The sequence below is a fragment of the Cinclus cinclus genome, chromosome 4, assembly GCF_963662255.1.
Source record: "Cinclus cinclus chromosome 4, bCinCin1.1, whole genome shotgun sequence".
Classification (NCBI taxonomy): Eukaryota; Metazoa; Chordata; class Aves; order Passeriformes; family Cinclidae; genus Cinclus; species Cinclus cinclus.
Window position 1 is genome coordinate 50,077,213 of NC_085049.1, and position 24,222 is coordinate 50,101,434.

Below are 24,222 nucleotides of genomic sequence, written 5' to 3' on the forward strand. Positions count from 1 at the left end.
ACCATGGCAAAGTTCTGGCAAGCCAAGGGTGCCCAACAGCAGTTCTGTAGCAGTGGCAGTGGGCATCAGGGTGCTGGGTGTGTGAAGCTGCAGCTGCCTGCCCCATGAGGAGATGCAGCTCCAGAGCTCGGGTGTGTTCTAAGCTACAAAGGTCAGCTACAGAACTGTGTGATGGAAAATGAACTCTTGGTTTCAGAGTGCCAGACGGGGTGTAGGAAGCCTGGGGTTTACTTCTTATTGTCTCTTTGAACCCATCACTGAGGAGCTGGCTCAGATGGGCTCCAGACGGATTTAGAGACACTCTTCAAGTTTGTAACAGCAGCAATTTTCTCCATGTAAAACCTTCATTGGCACCCCAGTGCTTAGGAACTCTACAGTGTAAGCAGAATTGTCAAACCCAGGTTTTTGATCTCTCTTAATTTTGTTTCCTCACTTGGGAAATATAAGATGATTGCATGTCAGAGTCCTGCGGGAATGAGGTTAGCACAAATCCAATAAAATTGTGTGCTACTCATAGGGATAGATAAATAACAAAAACACACATAGTAAAGTTAAATATTAATAGACTGGTAATGTTCTGCTTTTGATGAAAAGGACAGGCTTTGGTGAGAATGGCGCAAACATCTCTGAAACCTGAACCTCTGGTGCAATGAGGAATATGTCATATTTATTGATTTTAGACCATTTTCATTAACTTAACAACATTTGCAGATGTTGACATTTGTTTTCCCTGAAAAAAAAATTTCCACTTGTGACCTGAACTGCCTTTAGTCATATGAAAATTCTTTTATCAACAAACAAACTTGAACTGTAATTTGAAACATATACTGTATCAATCATATCTTCACAGCAGAAAGTCTTCATTTTACTAAAGTGCTATGAAAATGCAGGCTAAACAGAAAATAATATCGCATGACATTGAAAGTAGGTACTGGGCAGAATTAAAAGGTCAAAGTCATGGATAAAATACTGCCATAGGAGTGAGAAGTGGAAGTACTCTAGATAAGTAGTGGGGAAGCTAGAGATAAGGAAGATAAGGGCACTTGCAGGAACAATTTCTATTTAAAAAACACTCTAGTCACTCATCCACCTTCCCCCATATAATCACCTTTCCTTACTGACACCAAACTTCTCCACTTGAGTTGGCAGGAAGGGTTCAACACAGGACCATCTCCTTCTGCCAGGGCTTACAAGCAGTTGCAAGGACAGAGATTGGGTGCCAGGAGTCCAGAGACCAATGCCTTCCCTTTCTAATGCTGCCAAGAATCACTTACAACTTTCTTCATGGCATCGCCTACTGCCCAGAGAAGTAGGAATGTGTGCAGCTTGCTGAAAAAAAGCAGAGTTGCAACCTCTCTCCTTGGCCACAAGCTGAAGAAACAGTTCCCTGGAACCAGATTTGTACCATACTCTTTGGTCCCTCATAAAAAGTAAATTGAAATTTGCATTTGCATACCTGAGCTAATTAATCGAGCAAAAATAAAACAGATGAAAGCCTCTTTCTATGTGTTTTGTATTATGATGGCTGTAACTTGCATCAGCTCACAGAAAATACACAATCTGATCTTTGTATCAGTGGACCAAGCCTAAGGCAAAACACATATTCAGTTTATTTTGCAGGAAATTGCTCCAGGATGCTCTATCCATTCTGCACATGTGTTTTTTACCTGTCCCCTCTCCCTGCAAAGAAAGTATCCACAGAAGTCCAGCATGTGAAAGGATTATCACCTGTTGACAGCCTTACAAATGTCCACTTGAAGACAAAGCACAACCAGCACAATCCTGCCATCAGTTTTGCCCCAGGCACGTCCAGGCTCCCAGGAGCCGTGATCTGCCTCTGATGCTGCTATTGGCAGTTTCGCTCTCCCTCCTGGAGCGAGGGAATTGGCCTTAGCTGGTTTAGCCTTTCTGAAATCAGATGCCAGGTAAGCTTACTTCAACATCCTTTTCTGATCAATAATGGTCAGGATGACTAATGAGGTGCAGTGATTCAAATTTCAGATAACTTAAAGTCTTTGTATGTTCTAAGGGGTCTGGGTCAGTGAACAGAACAACCCAATAATTATTTGAAGTTGCAGCATTGATGTGGCCCAGAAGGCCAAAGAAGTTTTCTGAGTTGCTGCAAATATCTCAATAATTAATACTGCAGGTGGCTGGTTTCCTTTAGCTTTCAATTCTAGTATCAAGAGAGCTCGATTGGCAGGAGACTTTCCAACACTGTAGCTACAATGTGCAAAAATACTGGGGGAGAGAAATGGGGCTTCACATCCCCACCAGCCCCATCAACCTGATGCTGTGCAAATCCTTCAGGTCTCTCTAGCTGCTGAAGGTCACCCTGGGTTCCAGATTTACCAAATCAGAAATCAAACAATCCTTTTGTAAACTTTAGTGCTGCAAACTCAGTGAGACCATGTCATAGGAATGAAGAATTCAAGTCAAGTTGAAGCCTCATACTGAAAGGCCATCCTCACCACAAGATCTAAGCTTTTACCCCATTCACAACAGAGATATGTCCAAGACTGTCTACAGATGCTCAGCATCTAAATGCACACTGAAATTGTAATTCCAATTAATTCTGATTCAGTAGTACTTGTAATCAATAAAATGCAAATTCCCCAATGGATAAATTATTAAATCTTCTAAGTAAGAATTCAAAGTTACATCCTGAGGTGGAGAGATTCAGACTTAATATTGGATCCCCTGCCTCCATGTCACATTTGGAATCATAGAACCATTAGGCTTGGAAAAAACCTCCATGATTATCAAGTCCAACCTTTGAATGAGCAACACCATGCTCACTAAATCGTATAATGAAGTGCCACATCTACTCATTTTTTGAACACTTCCAGGGATGGTGATTCCACCACTTCTCTGGACAGCCTGTTCTAATGCTTGACAACTCAGTGAAGAAACTTTCTTAAGATCCAGACTGAAACTCTCTTGGTGAAACTTGATGCTGTTTCCTCTTGTCCTCTAGCTGTTACGTGGGAGAAGAGACTGACCCCCACCTGGCTACAGCCTCCCTTCAGGGAGCTGTATACAGTGATAGGGTCTCCCCTGAGCCTTTTCTCCAGGCTAAACATTCCCAGCTCCTTCAGCTGCTCCTCACTGGACTTGTGCTCCAGACCATTCACCAGCTCTGTTGTCATTCTCTGGACACACTCCAGCACCTCAACGTCAATTTTGTAGTTGAGGGACCCAAAACTGAACCTAGGTTTCATGATGCAGCCTCACTTATTCCTGCTGGCCACACTATTGCTGATCCAGGCCGGGATACTTTTGTCCTTCTTGTCCTTCTTGGCCACCTGGGCACACGCTGGCTCATGTTCAGCCACTGTCACCAGCATCCCCAGCTACTTTATCCCTTGGGCAGTTTCCAGCCACTCTGTCCCCAGCCTCTAGCACTGCATGGGGTTGTTGTGACCCAGGTGTAGGTTCCAGCACTTGGATCATTGAATCTCATCCAGCTGGCCTTGGCCCGTTGATCCAGCCTGTGGAGATGCCTGTGCAGAGCCTTCCTGACCTCCAGCAGATCAACACTGCTGCCGAACTTGTGTTATCTGCAAACTGACTGAGGGTGCCCTAGATCCCCTCAGCCAGGTCACCCATAAAGATAAGAAACAGGACTGGCGCCTGGGCAACTTGTGGTATGTACATAGCAGCACAGTGGAGCTGTTTTGCGCTACTGATGTGCAAAGATTACTCCCAGGAATAATAATTAGCTGTCACTTCCTGCCTAAATCTACGACAATTTATACAGTTAAATTTCCCTAGTATGTTGGTAACCAGTCTTCCCCTAAGATTATGATTGCTGATGTCTGAGAAATATGTTTATTGACAAGCAAAAACTTGAAGTAAGAATTCTATTTTATAGGCAGGCTTGAGGTAATTTTTCAATTTAAATTGATTATATTAGTAATAAGGAATCTTTACACAAGCACACAGTACCTTTTTTGGATCTCAAAAAATTCAGACAACCATATTCTATTAAATTAAGTTAAATGCATTTGTCTTGAAATATATTATCAGTAAAAACACCAATAGTGGAAATTGCTTTGTCTTGGATGGATGCTAAGTTTTCAAATGTGATTTCTTTTAGCTTGGAACTCAGAATCTCCCAAAATTATTATAATTTAAATTTTCTTCTATGAACATGATTTGGCTCAGCCAGAAAAACAATCTGGCAATGTGTTAAGACTGTCTTTCTGCAGCTTTCCTGCAGATATGCAGCAGAAGTTGTTTCTCTGAAGCAAACAGGGATTTATGGCAATCTTTTAAAGGAAATCCCTGAAAAGGTTTTGAGAAGAACTCTTGTCTCATTTATTTAGTTTCAGTACAATGCTACGGCCTGTACCCTGATTATGCTATGCTTTAGGCAGATATAAGCACAATATGTATCATCATTTAGACAGGCTAGAGAGGGAAACAGAATAAACATCAACTAAATATGTTCCCCCATCCTTGTTTTCTTGCTTTTCCACATGTAGGCACAGCAAGAGAAAAAGACAAAAATCCCAGCTCCTAATGTTCAGATTTGTCAATGGTATTTGCTGCTGCTCACACGCAGAGTGAAGCAGCAGAGGAGACAACTGCAGAGAGCAAGTGAGGAGTGTGAAGCCTCAGAGAGCAAAGCCACAGAACAATCTCTTAAGCAGCTGGGGGAAAGAGGCAACCAATTAAACAGTGAGCACAGAGGAGCAGGAGGCTCCATGCTAGCAAAAACCATTATGTTTTCTCTTGTATTTTTGATGAACAGTGGAAACTGAACTTGCGGGGGTTTTTTTTTAATTGTAGAAATATGGAATAGTCTGAAGCTGCACCACAAAATACATAACTTTTTTATCAAAAAATTACATTCTTGAAATCAAATGCAGGCGTGTGTTTAAAACTGAGGTTTTAATTTTATATATTGTTTTCTGTAGCCTTGAAAAACAAGCAACCAAGAAAAAAAAAGGAAGTTTTTTTCTACTGCTGAAAGTAAAACTTCCATGAACTGTTGTCCTTCATTCATACACCTCACTTTCATTCCTCTCAGTCTGTAATTATATATTACAAGGATAAAGTAATCAGGTAATTGGAAAGATCTACTCCTCTAGAGCTGGCACAGTGTGCATGGATTGCTGTGTGCCATGATGCAGAGGAACATTTCAACCCTTAAACCTCACTTGGGATGCTGGTTTGAATATGATGCAATGAGAAGTTATACTGCCCCTCAGCATCATGGCTGGTTAGATGAAGATGCTGGATCTTCTCAAGACTCAGACTACTGGGATCAATTTTATTCTGTGAGCTCTTGTGAACAGCTCTTAGAGACAAAGGCCAGAGATCAATCACCACACACTGAAAATGACAAAATATCTCCTGTGACTTTGGGGCGGCCCTTGCTCTGGAAGACATAGTGAAAGACACAGCTCATGTCTCCACAAACTCCTAGCTGTGTTTAGTCAATAGTTCCTAATAAATCTTTCCAAGTCTCCCTGTAACTGAGGACTTTTATTGATGATTGGATGGAAAAGCTTATCCAAATTCAGGGTCCAAACAGCTACTATTCGTAATAAAATTACTGCAGCAGGGTGACTAATACACAATGAAGAATTATTCACTCACTATATCTCTCCTGCTGTTTTTCAAATATGAGAAAAGTGTTTTTCTCAGTATTTATTCAATGTTGTGGGTGTTTTAATCACCTTATTAACAACTCTTGGTTGTTCTTTTTCTGGAAATGTATTAGTATTCTCATCTGACATCCCTGGTCCCTTAACTGGACTCATTTATATCTTTACATAACAAAGCAATTTCTGATGTCATCTTTCACAACTGTAATTACAAGATTCGCTTTTCATAAATAATAAAATTCTTCTTATCACTGAACATTCCTGTTAGTAAATTAAACTAATAAAGCAAGAATTACTAAGAAATGTATATATATTCTTCAGAAAATAATCAGGGAGAAGTATTTTCAGCACTACTTTCAGATTTAAAAGCAACATATTCAAAATGGACATATTTTGCAAAGATTTGAGTGTGCTTGTTATGACCTGATAGAAGCATGTAGTAGTTCTTTTACAGGATTTTTGGGCATCTGCCAGTGGTAGTCACAATGGATGCCTTTAGAAAATTATGCGTTTTAATTTTGTTCGTATTGTACTGCAGAACTGCAAAAATATTATATAAAAACCTGTGACATTTATAGGAGAGATTCTTCACTTAATAAAGGAAACATTACAGGAGTACTATCTAAAATGAGATACTGGGAAAACAGCATATTAAGTATTTCTCAAAATATAATGACTAGAAATGAGGGTGGTCTCACGAGGTGGTTCATGTGTGACCAATATGGAAAAGATTAGAGTGTTCCCAAAGGACCATTAGAGTCAGGTATAGACTTCAAAGCATAGCTCTTTAAACTTAGCCATCTAGATGGCTCAGTCATCTCAAAGACATTTCAATTCCCTTTCATATCACAGGCAAAGACCTCACAACTGAGATGCCTCAGAGCTATGCCCTGCTTCTGTCTTCTCTATCATCTTCTCCTGTTCATAATCTCTTCTCTAGCAATGTGTTCCATTTGGTTTTATTTTTTAATGCAGAAGCACCTTTGTGCCAAAAGTTTGTGAAAAAAGTCTTTGTGAACTCAAGACTGGACAACTTTAAAAATGTACATGAAATTTAAATATTTGGTTAATTTTGATTGAGAGAAAAGGCAAAATCTCAAGGTTTTGGATATGAGATACGTTTGCTTCGCTCTTGATCTGGCACAGTAGTGTATATATGTGAAACTAGAATTACAATGCAAGAACATCTCTCTGCTTAGAAATTAAAGTCCAGGGTAATTTACCACAAAATGTGACACATTCAATCCAAGTCTCTAACATGAAGTGGTGTCAGCCACTTCAGACACAGCACAGTACCTAAGAGGAGCTCTATGGGCAGATCTCTGTGGCTGATCTTCCCGCGCCATTTCTAGGCTTACTAGTTAACAATATCCTGATTGTCCCCTTCCTCCCTTATTCCAAATGATTCATCTGCTAAATCGGAGAATTAATTGGATGATTAATCAGATGATTGGTTTAGCTTTGCCTTTTCACGTGACATGAGGAAATGAGATTTAATATAGACAGAGAGAGCCTTGACAAAACGGAGAACAGTACTCTTACTTTACATTCCCTCCTAGCTGGTGCAAAATCATGTCACTTGTCTATTCATGCAGTCAGCTTATTCAACAGAACACCAGCCTGCAGAGAACTTTCCAAATTTAGCTGAGATAAACAGCAAGGAAAAAATATGCTGAAAATGGGATGCACATAATAAAATAGCAATCAAAAGTGCATCACAAGGGGATTCACCTTATAATATTTACCACTTCTAGCACAGAAGGTGAAAGGCGACAGAAGTAGCAGGGATGGTAGCAGGAAGACCATAGACCACTTCCTCCCTCTGAGTTTTTATTTAACCTATATTTTTAAGATGGTTTTGTCTGTGTTGCTGCCTATTGATAACCACAGCATGATTCCCCCAACACCCCACTTTATGGAGCTATTGAACACCAACAAAAAGAGTTGTTTCAGTTGGTAGGAGAGTTTTCAGAACAGCTAATATTTGACCTTTACTGCAAAGAGCTCCTTTTGCCACAGATCAAGTATTTTTGATTTTCAGTACCAGCAACTTGGCCTGAAAGAATTTCATGAGAACAAATCACCTTTTATCAGATCAATCACACACCCAGTGAATCCAGGAATGTTGAAACCAGATAGTCATAAATGCTTCAGGAGCCTGACTGATTTTCCTGTGATACAAGCAATAGTTCCTTTACTATTTACAGATAAAATTATTATTAATAATGATCAATATCAGACGTTTCACATGGTGTTAACAAGACAAGCACCAGGTATCTTCAGATTTTTATACAAAGTTTTGACATTCTATGAACTACTTTTATTTCCAAGGGAGTTGCTTTTGAATTCAAGTTTCTGCTATGTTAATCCAATCAAATCTCTTTAATAATACATTTAAATGAAGATTGACACATATATATAGTTATGTGGGTTTGACCTATACCACTCTGATTATTATGATTATGAATTTTTATGATTATGAAAATAAATCCTCTTATAGGTTTTTTGCTTCCTCAAGTAAAAATTTGTCTGAACAGGGACTTCTTCACCATACTGTTTCCCAACATCCAGCTACCTCACGTGATGAGACATAAGACCTTTGGAGTTCAACCATTACTAACTCTCTGGTTTAATATCTAAAAGTCAAAAGAGTATCAGGAGGTTGTGTAAGAAACTTGGAGGCATCTGGTCACTGGGGTGGAATCCAAAACCCTGTACTAAGGCACCGAAGGCTTCACAGAGTGCACAGGAAATTAGGTATCTTAGAATAGCAACCCTAAATACAGACCTGCTGACTGGGAAGTTGTAAAATCTGTAAAATGACTCTCTCTTTCCTGGTATAAATAACACGGGTGCAAGGCCAGCCATAGGTGACCCTTATTATAACGCTACCACTGAAAGGATTAAATCTAGGAAGCAAATAATAGGGGATTATTCATATCCCTAATCATAACATTTATCCAGATAGTTTTCCTAGAGCTTCTCTACGGCTCTTCCTCTGCAGACTGACCTCCAAACTATACAATTTAAATTAATTATATGTGTAAAGGGGGTGGTGAAAAGTTGTAGGAGAGATAAGCCTACAGAAAGTTCTGATGAAACTAGGAACTCTATTGCACACCATCATTTTTTAGGTCAGCGGAGGGAGACAACAACTCTCCCTTAGTGTTTCAGAGGAGGATGCTTCATTTCCTATGGTCTATCATAACAATTCTCTGGGTGAAAAAGACCGTCACTGCCAATGTATCCTGAGGCCTCAGCAATGCACATTCATTAATTTTATTAAGAAAGATTTGGTCTAATATTTTGAGCACAACTATTCAACTTCTCTGGAGGCTGCCTGTTTTTTCTGGGATATGGCAAGAGGAAGCAGACAAAAAGTGAGTTTTGTAAAGTCCTTCTTAACTGCACTAAGAATATTCAAACGCCTGCATGTACCTTCAAGCTTGACAAGTGGCTTTGAAGCAGCTCTAAAAAACTATTAGGGAAATTGTTTATATAACTCTGTTTTGATTCTCTGACAGTTTGCTGTTTCATGAAGGTATATTGTGATGCATTCCAAGGACTCAGAACTTCCTAGTCCTTTTTTTCCATTATTGGAAGGCAGGTACCTGAAGAATGTTTAGATGTATCTGAAGTATATGGAGCAATACACTATAATAATGATAATACTCAAAGATTGTCTCCTCCAGACTCAAGACCAATTCATCCCTACAAAATGGATCACAGAGAAGAACGCCAGGAGACCTGGAGCTCCTGGGGGGGGGGGGGGGGGGGTAAGGGGGGGGGGGAAACAAACCAGTAACAGGTATCTTACAGAGGGTGGAAGCAGGGGAAGGTATCCAGAGAGGAATACAGAAAAAATCTCTAAACAGCCAGAGAGCTGCTTAGGAAAGCTAAAGTACTGGCAGAAGTAACACTGGTCAAAGACATCAAGGGTAATAAAAAGAAGCTTATTCAGGTGCCTCATAGGTAAAAGGCTACATCCTGGTGAATAATTTCTGAAGAGGCCACTAAGTTAACAACAGATCTGGGACACCTCTCTTATGAAGACAAGATGAGAGACACTGGGCTGTTCAGCCTTGGAAGAGAAGGCTCTGGGAGGTCTTACAACAGCCTTCCAGTACCTAATGGAGTACCTACTCCTAGAAAAGTGCTGGAGTGGGACTTTTCACAGGGGTGTGAGAGGGTAGTGACAGGACAAAGGGGAATGGCCTTAAGTTGAAGCAGAGTAAGTTTAGATTAAGTATTAGGAAGAAATTCTTTACTGTGAGGGCGATGAGGCACTGCAACAGGTTGCTCAAAGCAGTTGTGGAAATTCCTGGAAGTGTTTAAGACCAGGCTGGATGGGGCTCTGAGTAACCTCAAGTCCAGTGGAAGGTTCCCTGCCCATGTCAAGCAGGTTGGAGTAGATGGTCTTTAAGGCCCCTTCCAACCCAGTATGTGGTAAAAACACGCAGCAGGTTGTGAATCAGAGCTCCCAGTTCAAGAAGGCAGCCTAAAATTCCAGGCAAATGCCTATTCTGCATGAGACCTCCTGCCATGGCTCTTGCTGATGCTAGGACTGGCAAAACAATACGAGGTTACAGAAACAATGCAAAATGAGCCTTGCTACACAAGCCCTGTGAGAACTCGGGGCACTGGGTTGGAGGAAAGTTAGTTCATTGTTTCTCCATGTGATTCCAGTGGCCCAAGCATCAGGTGCTGGAACTGTTAAGCTGCCCCTTTCCAGATGGCTGGTCTCACCACATGTTTGCTGGATTCCAGCTCACTCTTGTTCTGCCTGAGAGGTTCTTGCACTTGTGGCTGCAGAGTAACACAGCTTCCATGTGGGCAGGATGCTGAGGGCCCCCACTGACAGCTGCTGGCAGACTGGTGGCTAGGTCATTCATTTAGTGTGACACAGTTATAGATCCAAGCTGAGAAGAACTAGTGAACTAGTACCCCAAATCTCCTATTCTAACTTTCAGACTACTAAATAAGAGTCCATCATCTCAGAATATAACCATGTCCTGAATAATTCTTAGAAGCACTGAGTCACAAGTGTGCACAGAAACATCTGAGTTAGCATTTCCTACGAGCTGCACTCAGACTTCCAGACTAGCATGCAGATGTACTGAATCACTTTACAGAGCAAGATGACTAGTGAAACTAATCTTGAGACTTTGGCTCTCTGTTTAAGCACTCTGGACTACCCACCTGAAGATGCATACATGTATGTATACATATATAGTTCATACTGAGAACTGGGACAATTTAAGTAAAAGAGTGCCTCGGATTATATCCTGAATGGAACAGCTGACCAATCATAAGGTATATGTGAGGAGATTAAGCAGAAACCTTGGTGATGTTGGCCCTTTTTCTGTTAATTCTAGATCACAGTGGCAACTTCAGCTCAATCTTCAGTGCAGGTGCAAGTGTGGAGAGGAAGAAACACAAAAGACCAGTAGTATTCCATAATGGAAACCAATGTTTATTTAGGACAGCATATGCCTAAAACCACTCCTGAGTTATTTTTGAGTTATTTCCTCTTTTGTTTGATTTGTCTTGGTGGTGGGCCTGAACTTGCTTTCACCATCAATAAATCAGACTAATGTGCTAGTAAAAATATCGGCTATGAATTATCAGCAGAATTTTAAAGGTTCAGATTTACCCATGCCCTTACTAGTTCAAAAAAAGAGTGGATGATTATTTATATATATATATACACATATATGAAATATACTCTATAAATAGGTATTGCTAAGATTTTTACACTAGAGGGCACCTTGCTTATTCTCATATTTCATGGAATTAGCGCACTGTAACTTGCATGGAGTTTTCTGCAATATTGGAATTCCAGAAGCTTTTAATGTGTCAGTTGGTTTTGGTTTTGGGTTTTTTTTACATGCACATGAATATAAGCATCAATTTCAGGCAATAACTATCTGAGAGAACCTTGATGATCTTAAATTATAGAGGAAAAAAAATTGGACCATTCCCAGTTTAAATCCTTTTAATGACTTTCAGGGTACTGAAGCCATTGAAACTGAACTACAGCTTTAACTATTTTTTTTTTTTGCTTATGCTGCTAAACTAGTATATACTTGCTAAAAATAAAATAACATGATGGCTTCTAAAGTATTTTGTGATGGAAAATTTTAATCATTATTTAATATAACCTAAAAAAGCATAGTTTATGATTTGCAGAGTACAGTGGCCATCAGACTCAGATCATCTGACTCCTGTGGTTCTGTTGAGAGAAGACCTATGTTGACACACATATATAAGATATTTTACTATCACCTGGAAAGAGATATGTATGTGCTACAAATAAGTATTCAAACAATGAGCAAGTCATAGCAGTTCCATTACTACATTTTATATGTCCTTTTTTATGCACTAGATATAAACAAGGCCAGTATTTAGGTCAGAGAAATTAAAACTATGTGTATATACTCACACATTTATTGAATGAGAATTATTTCAAGACAATCTGGTCCCCATGTGATACTTTGTACAGTAAGTGGCCTTCTTGAGAAATCTGAGATCTGTGCATTGACCGGTGTTGCCTGTTTTTCAGCCTTAGGGGACTGAATATACGGACTAGAAATCAACAGAGAAGTCTAATGCAACAGAGGCCACACAACAGAGGCTGGTGGGTTGCACCCTTTAAAAGACTAAAATTATACTGTTTTTCTCAGAGTTCATAGGAGATAAAACTAAAGATTCTTTATAGCCTCATTTCCATCCTATTAGTCCATTCCCTCCTTTTCCCCACTATTGTCCATATATCTGAGAATTTGTATATATACCTGAGGAGCTAACGATGGAATCCTACCAAAGGAAGGACTAACTTCACTAAAAGTGAAGACTTTCAGGGTTATACAGTCTTCCACTGAAATCCATTGTTGCCTGGCATACATGCCCTATGGCAAGGTTTTGACCTACTTGAGAACAGGCATCATGCCATCCAAACAGATGGGCAAAAGCGTAGACAGTCAGGAGACCGTGTTTGTACATCAAGCATGGATGATGAGGGCATGATTCTCAGCTGAGAACATTTGGATAATTGTTCATTCAGAGCTTATGCTCCTGTCACAAAAAGTAATGTGTCACCATTAATCAAGCTTGGAGTTCAGTGCCCTTTGGGAATGGCATTGCAATGTAAGGTGGATATTATCACCTAGATAGGATTTTGGAACTGATAGGTCTGGAGCACAATTATGAAAATGTTTGACTTCTAGTCCCACCTCTGCTACTAACTTCATAAATGACCTTAAACAAAATCAGCTACACTCTTTGTAGCTGCTTCTTTTGTTTTACCAACATCAACTCACATACTGTAAGAGCAACATTATGTGAGCGAATCAACAGAATCAGCTGTGCAGAACAGCTACAACAGAAATAAGTACACATACCTATAGCTGCTTTATCATATGACCTCCTTATGTGAAATTTTGGTACAACAGGTACAATTCTCCATTTGTTGATATGACAAATTTCTCATGGCTAGACTCATATTGTTTGCTTCAATATCATGCAGACTTTATTTTTTGAAGATTAAAACTGTTAATTTGTAAACAGAAGTGAACAGAATTGCAAATGCTTCCACTTCGTCCTTTGTAATTTCACATGCTTCACTGATTTTCAACATGACCAGTATTTGAAATAAAGATGAGTGGGTATAACAAATTATTCCAGACTAATGCCAACATTAATAATAGTCACTATTTATATACTAATTTGTGCTAAAACTGTTTCAGATGACCAAAGAGAAAAAAATATGTTATGTACATATTTTTGTAAACTAGACACATATTAAGCAGGACATTAACATTAGGTACTATACAGAAACAGCTAGAGGTAATAAAATTGCTCATGGCAAATGTCAACTTTTAGAAATAATGTCTGGGTTGTTATTAGAATGTGAAGTCCAAATTTATTTAACAGTGCTTGTAGACAAACAATTCATAAATCAAGGCTATCTACAGAGTAAGACCTAGACCTGAATCTCAAAAAAGTATCTAATTATCTAGGACTGAGAACTTTTTCCTATGTGACTTTCATAAGATTGTTAGCAATGTCTGAAAGTTAAATCTACTCAGTTAATGAGTCTTAGTAGCTTGAATGGGACTATTTACATTGTGTAATGTCTTGCAGAGTTATTCAGGTATTTTAGCACACTTACTGGCAATCTTTTTTTTGAAGAACTACTCATATACTATAATCTCTTTTTCCTGCCAATTAGATGCTGATTGAATGGATATTATCCAAATCTACTACAAGTTGTTCTGAAATACATTTAAACTATACTGGGATAAAGTCAATTCCCAAAAGCATTTATCAGAAAAACTACAATATCTTAAATTAGTTATCAGAGTAATTAATTACTTGTTCAAATAAACTGTCCATTAGCAATTAGATTTCTAGAAAATATACAGTCTTAGTTTTACTATAAGTGCTGTAGGATATTTTAAAAGAAATGTCCCATGCACTCTAAGACCAATTATAAGAAATCAACTTATTTGCCAACAGATAGCATTGTAGCATTTTCAACATTTAGTCAAGCTTAACTCATTTCAGGGAAAGGAGTCATCCTTCAAATATATGACATGTATTTATCATCCAATTCACAAAGATTCCAGTGCAACAAAGCAGCAATGAGCCTTTATGATGATTAAAATGTCAAAAGAAAATCTAATCAGTCATACTGTGAATTTCCCCCACATAACAACCACCACTGTCGCACTCTTGCATTTCACTGTTGATGACAGAGCAGGTCCATATGGACAGCCATGATCTTTTCTGTTGAATATATAGTCAGGAGTCATTCTCAGGGCATAATTAAAAGCCAGGTACACAAGGAGAAGCAGAGCTGCAACAATTGGAGGTCTCAGATCACTCAGTTGTAGCACAAATAGGAATGTAGCCTTGCAAACAATACAAGCAATCAAGGCAGCAAATTATTCCTATCCCACATCACCTTCAGCAGTGGATGACATCTTTCTCAGAGTATTGCTGTAAGCACATTTCCTGTTGAATAAGTTGTTCTTTTTGTCTCTCCCTTCCTGAGGCAGAAAATGCCCCTCTGCGTTTCCTTGAAGTCTGTGCTTCTTGCTGTTTGGGTCTGTGTCTTACAGGCACAGCTTTGCTTTATCTCTATACCTATGTGCAATAAAGCAGTATGAATACAAATACAACTGAATTCTCCTGAGAGGATCAGTTATAAAAATATGATTTTGTATCTAGAAAGTAATACAACAACAATGTGAGTCCTCTGCAAGAAGAAAACAAGAGCCACAAGCATGTAAAGGATGTACTCAAAATTTCCTTGATGTGGGCATATTTTATCTTTTGATTATTGATTTTAATTTTGCCTTATTATGTACTTAAGTATTGCAATTACTTTAATAATGACAGGCAGCTTCAAGCTGTTACTAAGATTCATAAATAATATTAAATTGTTTTTAATAAATTATGTGCCTCTGTTAGTACTGTATCAGTTTTCCTTATAAGTATGTATTTACAAACATATTTGGATTCAGGAAGACCATACATAAGTAGGAATACTTTTCACATCTGTTCAAAGAGAAATGCATCCCATGGGGAAGTGGGATAACTGAGACTGTTTTTCATGCATATCATATAAAGTATTTACATTTCTTTCTAAATATACATTAAAATGAATTTATTTTAAGAGAAATGTCAGTCAAATCACTAGCTTGAAGCAAGCATGTCACTTTTATCAGGAATCATTAACACCTTCATAGGGAGCATGGCTTTGGCTCATGTATGAGAAAAAAATTTCTCTCTGAGAAATGAAATAACACTTTAATAATAAAGCCATAACTATATTTTAACAATTCAGAATCATAGCTGAAGAACATTAAGTCACTGTTCCATGTTAACTGAAGAAGGTATGAAGCTCCAGCACACCCCAAAAACCTACAAAGGGCTCCTCCCCTACCATCTTCTCTGGGGCCAATACAGAGGCTACACTGCCTCAGAGATTTTCTAAAACTGCCAACATATGGCTGCTGCTGACAGGAGCTGACACCACAGACTCAGTGCAGGAATTATCACAGTCTATGTCCTTAGAGGATCTCCCACACTGAATATCTCACCCTGCCCTCTTGCATTCACTTCAGTAGTGTGAACACTGTTTCACTGTGTTTCCCTGAGAAAGCACAGTGTTCCTAAATATACAGAATATTTTATTCCAGGCAGTTTAATAACTTAAATATTTCCACTCCTAATACTGTGTGTGACTTAGCTGAGATGCCATGGTGCATGTAGCTGGCATGAGATGATTACAGAAAAATATTATGAATTATAGAAGGATTCAAAAATATGGAGAGCCAATGCAAACCTCAAGATCCTCATAAGTGTTAAAGTTTCCTACGTGAGGCATTAAACCTGGCTGATAATTTTACATTTTCATACAAATACATTCACCATCTTAAACTTTTTATCTACTGTATGTTTCAAGTAAACAATCCTATCACTTTATAGTGTGGCTGTTTATTTTTCTTAATTATTTTCAGACTAAAGCTTTATGCAACATGGTTGCAAAACCTAGATGATAACTTTTATCCCTTTTCCTGTCACTAAGGCCAGGTAAAAAGTCTCCACCTTTCTTATAATACCTACTTATATACTGAAAGGCTGAAATAGGGTCTCTCTGGAGCCTTCTTCAGGGCGCAACAACCCCAGTTCTCTTGGTAATCTATGAGTTTATTCAGTTTTTTTAGCCCTCTTCAGTTCTTACACATATCATATATCCCTCTCTTTGGGCTTTTTGGTTACTAGTGGAGAGAGGAACATAAAAATCCATATTTCAGCTTCTTTGTGTCTTACTCTCCTCAATGATAAGTACCAACACAGTGAGTTGCTGCGGGTTTATAAGGTGTATATCACCTACAGGTTGTCTAATTTTTAAATTAATATTGCTCGCCTTCGACTGATAAGAGGAAATAAGAAATCATACATAAACCTGAAAAAAGTTCAATATTTTTGTGTGCTCCTTTCTCAGGGACAGGTCACTCACCTGTTATTTGCAGGTGACTTAATTTTTTCATAGTATCCTCTGGGAGTGATACAACCAGAGCAACTTTCCACATTTCTAATCTCTTGACATTTTATCCAGAAAATAATTTCTCCATTACATTCTTTCTCCCACTTACCTCCATTCCTTTGTCTCCATCCTATTTACTTTTCCCTTCTGCTGATATGAAAGCATTTGGCTGTAAATGGACCTCCTAAAATTGTAGCATGCATTTCTGTATTGAAGCCATACCCTGTCTCCATAAAAATAACAATATAAAAAAACCCATGAGAGGGGAATTAATCTGCAACAGAATGTCAGATGATTGAATCAGTGGTGCAAAGATAATCAGGAAAAATGGGAGAATTTGACAAGGCAGAAATTACTATTATCTCTTTGGACATGGGTTCACATAAGGGAATAGACTGATGAGCCCAGAGCAGCTCATCAGTTTCTTGTGTTAGTATCACAGTGAAAAATCCATTGTTCCTCTTTGGCTGCAGACTGTTTTCTCTGCATACCCTCCTCTAGCTGGCTAGTCAGAGACACATCCTAATCCTTTTCCAGACTCCTTTTAGAGTCAACTTCATCAAGTAGTTATAGTCTCTACATCTCAGAGGGAAACTCCAGCTAGCGGTAACAGCGGCACCACCTGAAGAATTTAAAATAACCTTAGTAGCTCCTTAAACTAGCAGAAGATTTAGCTGGCAACTCATGAACTTCATGTAGTTTCAGATTGCTGTGATTATTTGGGAGAGATTATTTCACATTAGGAGTTTAAAAGAGAGATACACCAATATATACCCACTAATCTTTCTCTTTCAGCAAATGCCCAAGGTAATTTTTATTTGTGTTTCAAAAGACAGCTGTAATTCCTAGGAACCTCAGTTTATAGGTAACTCTACCACTCACTAGGCACAGAGTGGGCACAGAGGGTCCCAAGAGAGAGGACTTTTCTACCCCATCACAGTGTACATTAGTACAGCAGAATATTTAGGCCCAAAGAGTTAGGAAGTAAGAGTGGTGTTTGCAGATGAATAGCACAAAGTACAACCTCATATCTCATAGTTGCATATTTCACGGTGTTTCACGTGTGCAGAGAATAGAACACAAGCTGCAAAAGCAAAGCACTGATTTACAAGAGAGGCTACTATGAAGCTGAGAATCCAGTTGTTGATCACTTAAGTGCAGATAAATAATTTCAGTGGAGAAAAATGCAAACTGCTTGTTTGAAAGAGTAAGGTAAAACAAATTGAGAATATATGACACATGCCATTGTGCAGATACAAGAACGGAGGCAGTACTGCTCCAGAAAATCAAAAATGTTAATTTTTTTTCATTCTTAATTTAAGTAAAGGGTTTTTAAATAAGAATTTCTGAGGGATACCCTTTTGTTCAAAAATGTTGGTTTGTAAAAAAAAAAAAATTAAATTAATGTAGAATTTTCTAACTTCACTTGAACTTCAAGCAAAAATGTCACACAAGAACTTACTGCTGAAATGGTCCATTAATATCCTTCCAAACTAAACATTTTGGATTTCTGTAATCAAATTGAAATATACATGAAATAGAAAAGTATGATAAATTCAAATACAAATTGAACTTTTTAATTGACCTAGACTGAAGTAATTCTGTAAGTGAAAGATTTTCAAGGACAATTAAGATCTTGGTTCCTATTTATTTCACAAGGATGCTGAAATCACAAACCTTTCTGTCTATGAGTGATGCTTTACTTCCTGCACAAGCCTACTCTTCAGGATTTTCCCTCCAAAATGCAAGGCTACTAAATGGAAGAGTAAAGGTGTGTTCAACGTAACTACAGAATTCTAGTATGAACTAAGGAAATATAAAGAAAGAGCATTTTTTTCTATGTAACTTAACTTCTTTAAACCAATATCAGAGATCTTTTTGGAAGCAGTAGAATGCTCAGGACACTAATGACAAGAATTCTGCTTGGAATAACTTTAGTATTCCCTGCCTATTATAAAACTATGTAGATGCGTGACTTACACACATCCATACATATTATAGCAGTGAGTGAAAATTATTTTTTTTCCAGACAACTCTCCCTAAATTTGACATTGGTATTTTCATTGTTAATAAGAGGAAAAAACCTGATGAAGACCTTAGAAGCTGCAAAGCTAGACCAGATGTGTAGTGTTGCTTGTCAACACAGAAGGAATATTTGATTTATCTTTATGTGGTATGGCAAATTTAAAGATGGTATTCTTACTTCTATGCTTCCTAAAACACAAATTCAAGGCGTTAGGCTTGTGGGAGAACACATGGTTGGATCATTCTTGTATGTCTTATTAAGTTAGCACCTGCTTTTCATCCATCCTTACACTGACTACAAATACTGTGTTAGATAATAGACATAACTGAGGCAATGAACAACTAGTTAACTGCTAGTGGATTATAAAACATGCTATAGTTGGCATAAGATAACCTCTTAGCTCATAGTTTGCATTTCATCACTGCTTCTTAATTATGGACAAAAAGGAGGAGGGAGAGAGGACAAAATTTTCTCTGACAGTCTTTTTTACTGAATGCTTAAATCATACAGTATTTTGAGATGAAGTCACCCTTGTTTTCACTCATGCCTATCACATGGTCTTTGCAGCTTCCACAGAAACACTGATTTCTCAGATTGTCTTTATGAAAAGGGCAAAAAGATTAAATATAAGCATAGTTAAAATTAACAGTACATTCCAAAGTTTGTGGGCAACCCCCTGTGCAGCCTCATGCCAGTAGGATGACAACCTCTTGGAACTGCTGTGGGTTTGGAAGTTTAAAATTCATTAGCTCTGTTCACACTTTTCAGGTTTCACCAGAAAACACACTTGAACTACTGGCCAAACATAAATTCCAATTTCACCACCCCTATAAATTTATCCTTAGCTGGACTTTGTAGGAGTGAATTTTAATTACCTGTACTTCTCTTGAATCAGTGGTATGAAAGCAAGACCTGAGTTTTTGTGACCATCTACAAATAGCAGCTCATCTCCATCAGGTTACCAGGTAGGGAGTATCTGGTTTTCCTAATAGGTATTTAGGAATTTGGTGTCTGTATAAATGCATACATCATATTTGCATTTCTGTTTATAATTTATCTTTAATGCTTCATTTTTACTTTTCAAGTGTTTTGAATAAAATACTGTCTCTCACTTATTGGATTCTAATTTTGTTGTATTTTGGAAACAGATGGCTTTCAAGCAGAGGATCATAAATGCAATTTCAGTAGAAGAAGCTTAACAACTCTTCCATCAAAATTACTTCTGAAAATCCTATAAATGTGTATGATTATCTTTAACTATGTCATAAACTATGTGATATCTTTCTCTGCCCAGAAAAACCCCCAGATTTTTTTATTTACCTTAATGATACATTTCAGAGTGTCAAATAAAATCCCAGCTGTGAAGACACCACTTAATATATAGATATCAAGTCTAAGAAATGAAACAACACCTCTTTTTTTCTAAAATAAATTATGTCAGAAAGTACTAACATGGATACAAATTTCTACTTACAAACTGTGTTTAAAAGCCTTTCAGTACACAGAAGAGGTTTTCTGGGGTGTAACTTATATATGACTTGGACTGATTGTAAAATTCTATTCTTTTACAGCAGCAATTTCCTCTATGGCTAGTCACTAATTGCAGTTAAGCCTAGACTGACACTTTTTTTCACATCCAGAGAAGTTCAATGGATGAAAGCCCAGAACCTTGAATAAGGTTGGCAGAACTTCTGAGATGTTGTGTTAAACCTTCTTTACAGATACTAGTCAGTGCCTCTGTTTCTGAACCGACAAAGATCTTGTCCAAAAAATTAGAGGTCCAATTTCTTCCTAGATAATTGTCTGCAAAATTATATTTCCCTCTCTGAGGATAAGTAACATGCCATCATCATAACTCCATAATTTTTAAGATTCTACTTTGGTAGCTTTTATGCAGAAGCTTATTTATTTGCAAGAAAATTAATTCTTTGCCCTTTGACAAATTCAGTAAAATTAATTCCTCAAATAAATGCCAGATAGTTCAGATGGAAGAGTAAGTGTGTTTGTTTGCATATGCAAAATGCACATTTTTTGTCAGGACACCACTTTTTAAGGACTTAAGCACTACATTTTGAAAGAGTAAAAGTCTCTATTTTCAGAACTTCAGCTGCAGCATACTACTTGTTTCTTCATAATTTATAGCAATTTATAGGAAAAAAAAGTGAGAAATATTGATCCCTGTTATCATCTTCTAAACTGGAGGAAATCTGTAGTTACAAACTGAGAAAGTACTGCCTGCAAGTTTAAGCAGAAAACTATTAACATCTTAAGTAATTTACTCTGTATTCACACTAACTGTGATTCAATTTCCCACATATCACAGTAAAATTTATAAACCTTTCAAATTAGAAGGCCTAAAGATATTAACAGTACCATTGTCAAATAAGGTCTAAACAATGGCTGCACTACCATAATGCAGATTTCTGTATGAAAGCCTAATGTAGCCATTTTTGGGCTGTAATCACAACCACTGGACCATTTTCTTTTTGCACACCTTACATAAAGCCAAAAGGTAGGAATAAAATTACAGTAGCAATTTCAACAAAGGCACAGCACAACCAGAATTATGACTGCTTTTTTTTTCCTATAATCACAGTCACTTTATTTCTTCCTTAGGTGCAGTACTTTTGTTCTCCTTTGTCTCCTCTGCTTCTTTGATATTTGGGTTTCATATTTTCAAAAAAGAGCCAGTATAACAATGAGACAAAAGATTTTTGATTTTGATTGCTTTCCAGCACTACTCCAACAGTGCAACATTCTCACTGCAACATCCATAGAATAATCAATTTAATTTTCTGGAATATTGTTGCTTCAATCCCACCTCCCAGTACCAGTAAAGACAAATGCTGACAAAGCTCTGTGTAGCTTTCTCCTCCCTCAGCCCACTACACTCTTAACCCTCTTAGAATTGCTAGGAGATGCAAGAGATCTTATTTCATGAATTATACTTTTTAACTGCTACAAACAGCTGTTAATTTATTTAACGTTTTGCAATTTCAGCCTTTCCACATTCAGGGTGGGATGGAGGCTGAGACAAGCTTAAAAGAAAAAATCATTTTTACTCTACTGTCCAACATACCATCATACTGCTTCAACCCATTTGCATCATATGCAATGGTAATATGGTCTATTAAAATCATATCTTTCCTATTTTTCATGCAAATTGAAGCATGAGTAATTTTTCTCACATTAGCAGGAGACATGTGTTGATAGACTTTACTTAGTACTTGACCTGTTTAATCTCTTTAAGTGCCCCCGTCTTGCCAAAAGTAAACAACAGAGATTTGAAAGGCAACAATTCTGGTAATTTACTACCACAGTAAAACGAGAAAATACAGACATAGGAAATGAAGAGGAAAAAGAGGTAAAATATCAATTTTGACATCATCTTAATTTTGTCCCTTTAAGAAGCTACTTTCTAGAACATAGCTGTATTTATGACTAAAAGTTTTAGCAAGCAATTCCCTTGAATATGCAGTGGGAAAACTGATAAGATGTGTCTCACTACTGTGCACTATGTTGACACCATGGATCACATAAAGATTGGCAGTATTTTACAGTCTTAACATCAATATATTACTCTTTAAAAGAAACAGAGGAGCCTAAACATTGCTGAGAAACAAATTTAATTCCCAGTAACATAAACAGCACTTGGAAGGTTTCAGAGCCCACAGGATGCGGAAATGCTTTAGAGACATTTTGTTTTATTTGTCTGCTTTGAAAACCTGTAATCGAAAATTATCCTCCCATTAGAATGAACTTGCTGGTTCACATGCTCCTTAGTACTTTTCCCCTTGACTTATGGCTGTACTAGTTCCTTCCCCTGTTCTTTGACTTAATTTTAAACGAAGAGCCAACAATCCATAGGAATATGGGAGGGTCAGTGAGTTTGAGGGGAGAGATGGCATCCACCACTGTGAGGAGATCTGGGGCTGGACACTGTTCATCTCACTAGCTGTAAATGTACTGTAACAGACACATGATCTGCTTGAAAGCTGTTCCCTCCCCTAGTTCCTCATACAATTAGTATTCAAGAAGGGATGAAGGACTGTTCCACCTCAAGCAATGTGTCTGTCACCGAACCAGACACTGGATTTCCAAACCATCCTTGGAGGAGGTCGTGCCACCTACCCCCAGTACAGGACTCTCACTTGTGCTCACTGACTGCTGCAATCTGATGTCTTGATGCAGGCACTAGAATAATCCTTTCTCCAAAGGACAATGACATCCAAGGCAGCAGCTTCAGTTCCCTTGCCTGGAATCACAGTGCATGGACTCTCTACCAGCTGGGATTGTTCCAGCTCAGATAGGGTGAGCAAGCTCAAATCTGCTCTCAAAAGGTCTCATCTCCTGAAGCCTTAACTCCTTTTACTTCACCTTCTCACAGAAAAACTGACTATGATGAAAACTCATGATCTTAAAGTATGTTAATTAGGAAAATTTATAACAGGGAGTAGCAATATGAACAGCAGTGCAAATTTTTCCAATCTTCAAGTTCAGCCTAATGTTTGGGGGTTTTTTGTGAGACATGTCAGATTTTTTTACTGTACGCTGGATAAGACCATTACATCCTTCAATCTCAATTGAAAACATTTGTAAAATGAGAGGAAATATATATTGAAATATACATTTTTGTGAACATTTGCTTTCACAATTAAGTGTATATTAAGAGTTTGACTTTCACAATTATTTTTGGAATTTAAAATTTAACTTAAGTGCTATAAAGCTGTTACTGGCTTTCCTTACAATTTAATTTATGTAAATTGTTCCTTGGGTTCCACTGTCTCATTTCAGACATCAAGCTATAATCAAGAACAAGTCAGCTATTCCCCTATTCTTTATGTGGATTAACAGGATGGTAACAAAGATATCAATGAAAATAAAGAATGATCCTTTAAATGCAACAGATCTCATGTCCCTGATACAATGCAAAATATTGCAGCCTAGACCTCAGATCCTGTAGAACCACAGGAAACCTTACCCAAATATTCAGGGATGGACTTCCTTATACCTCTTCTAAATTAATAAAAATATATTTTTTTTCACTGGAAAACACTAGTGTGCACCAATTTGAGTTCCACCTCTCAAATGTCTGTACAGTGAACTGATACCACCTTTGTAACAGAGCACAATAAAAAATGCAATGTACCAGGGTTACTACTACCAAAAAATACAGTTGTCTTTCAGTGTAAATAAAAGTGTATGTACTCTGTGCAGGTTAAGATTCCACAGATATTCAGATACAACCTGCATTCAAAGCATTATACATGGTTCATCTAGTGGAATTCCTGAGAAGAGCTGCTACACAGAGGAACGCCCCGCTGTAAAAATTCTGATTAAAACAAATTGCTCGTAATTAATGTTAATTAACATCTTAGGCCTCATCTCGTGCTTTCTTTTCTGCTAAAACAATCCACACTTGCCCTACACTGAAACAGCTTTTTCTCACACTGGTGTGAGGGGAGCTCTAGGTGTTCTTGTCTGGAGTAAAGGAGCACCAATTTGAGAGAAGAAGCCAGTCCAGT

The 24,222-nt window shown here is 37.9% G+C and overlaps 1 protein-coding gene across 5 annotated transcripts in view; it reads right to left on the reverse strand.

The window, feature by feature from the left end:
• The window catches only part of PPFIA2 (PTPRF interacting protein alpha 2), a 264,534-nt gene that overhangs the window by 202,927 nt on the left and 37,385 nt on the right, over nucleotides 1-24,222 (reverse strand). For 2 of the 5 annotated variants that reach the window (XM_062491233.1, XM_062491234.1), the window contains exons 3-5: nucleotides 22,825-22,843; nucleotides 2,878-2,885; nucleotides 2,148-2,167 (exon numbers count right to left, since the gene is read on the reverse strand). The exons of 1 other annotated variant lie outside the window; for it this stretch is intronic. In XM_062491233.1, the coding sequence (XP_062347217.1) occupies nucleotides 2,148-2,167; nucleotides 2,878-2,885; nucleotides 22,825-22,843 (47 nt within the window). Of the gene's footprint in view, nucleotides 1-2,147; nucleotides 2,168-2,877; nucleotides 2,886-12,250; nucleotides 12,275-17,282; nucleotides 17,313-22,824; nucleotides 22,844-24,222 lie in introns of all 5 variants that reach the window. 2 more of the 5 variants (XM_062491236.1, XM_062491231.1) reach the window with 1 other exon arrangement.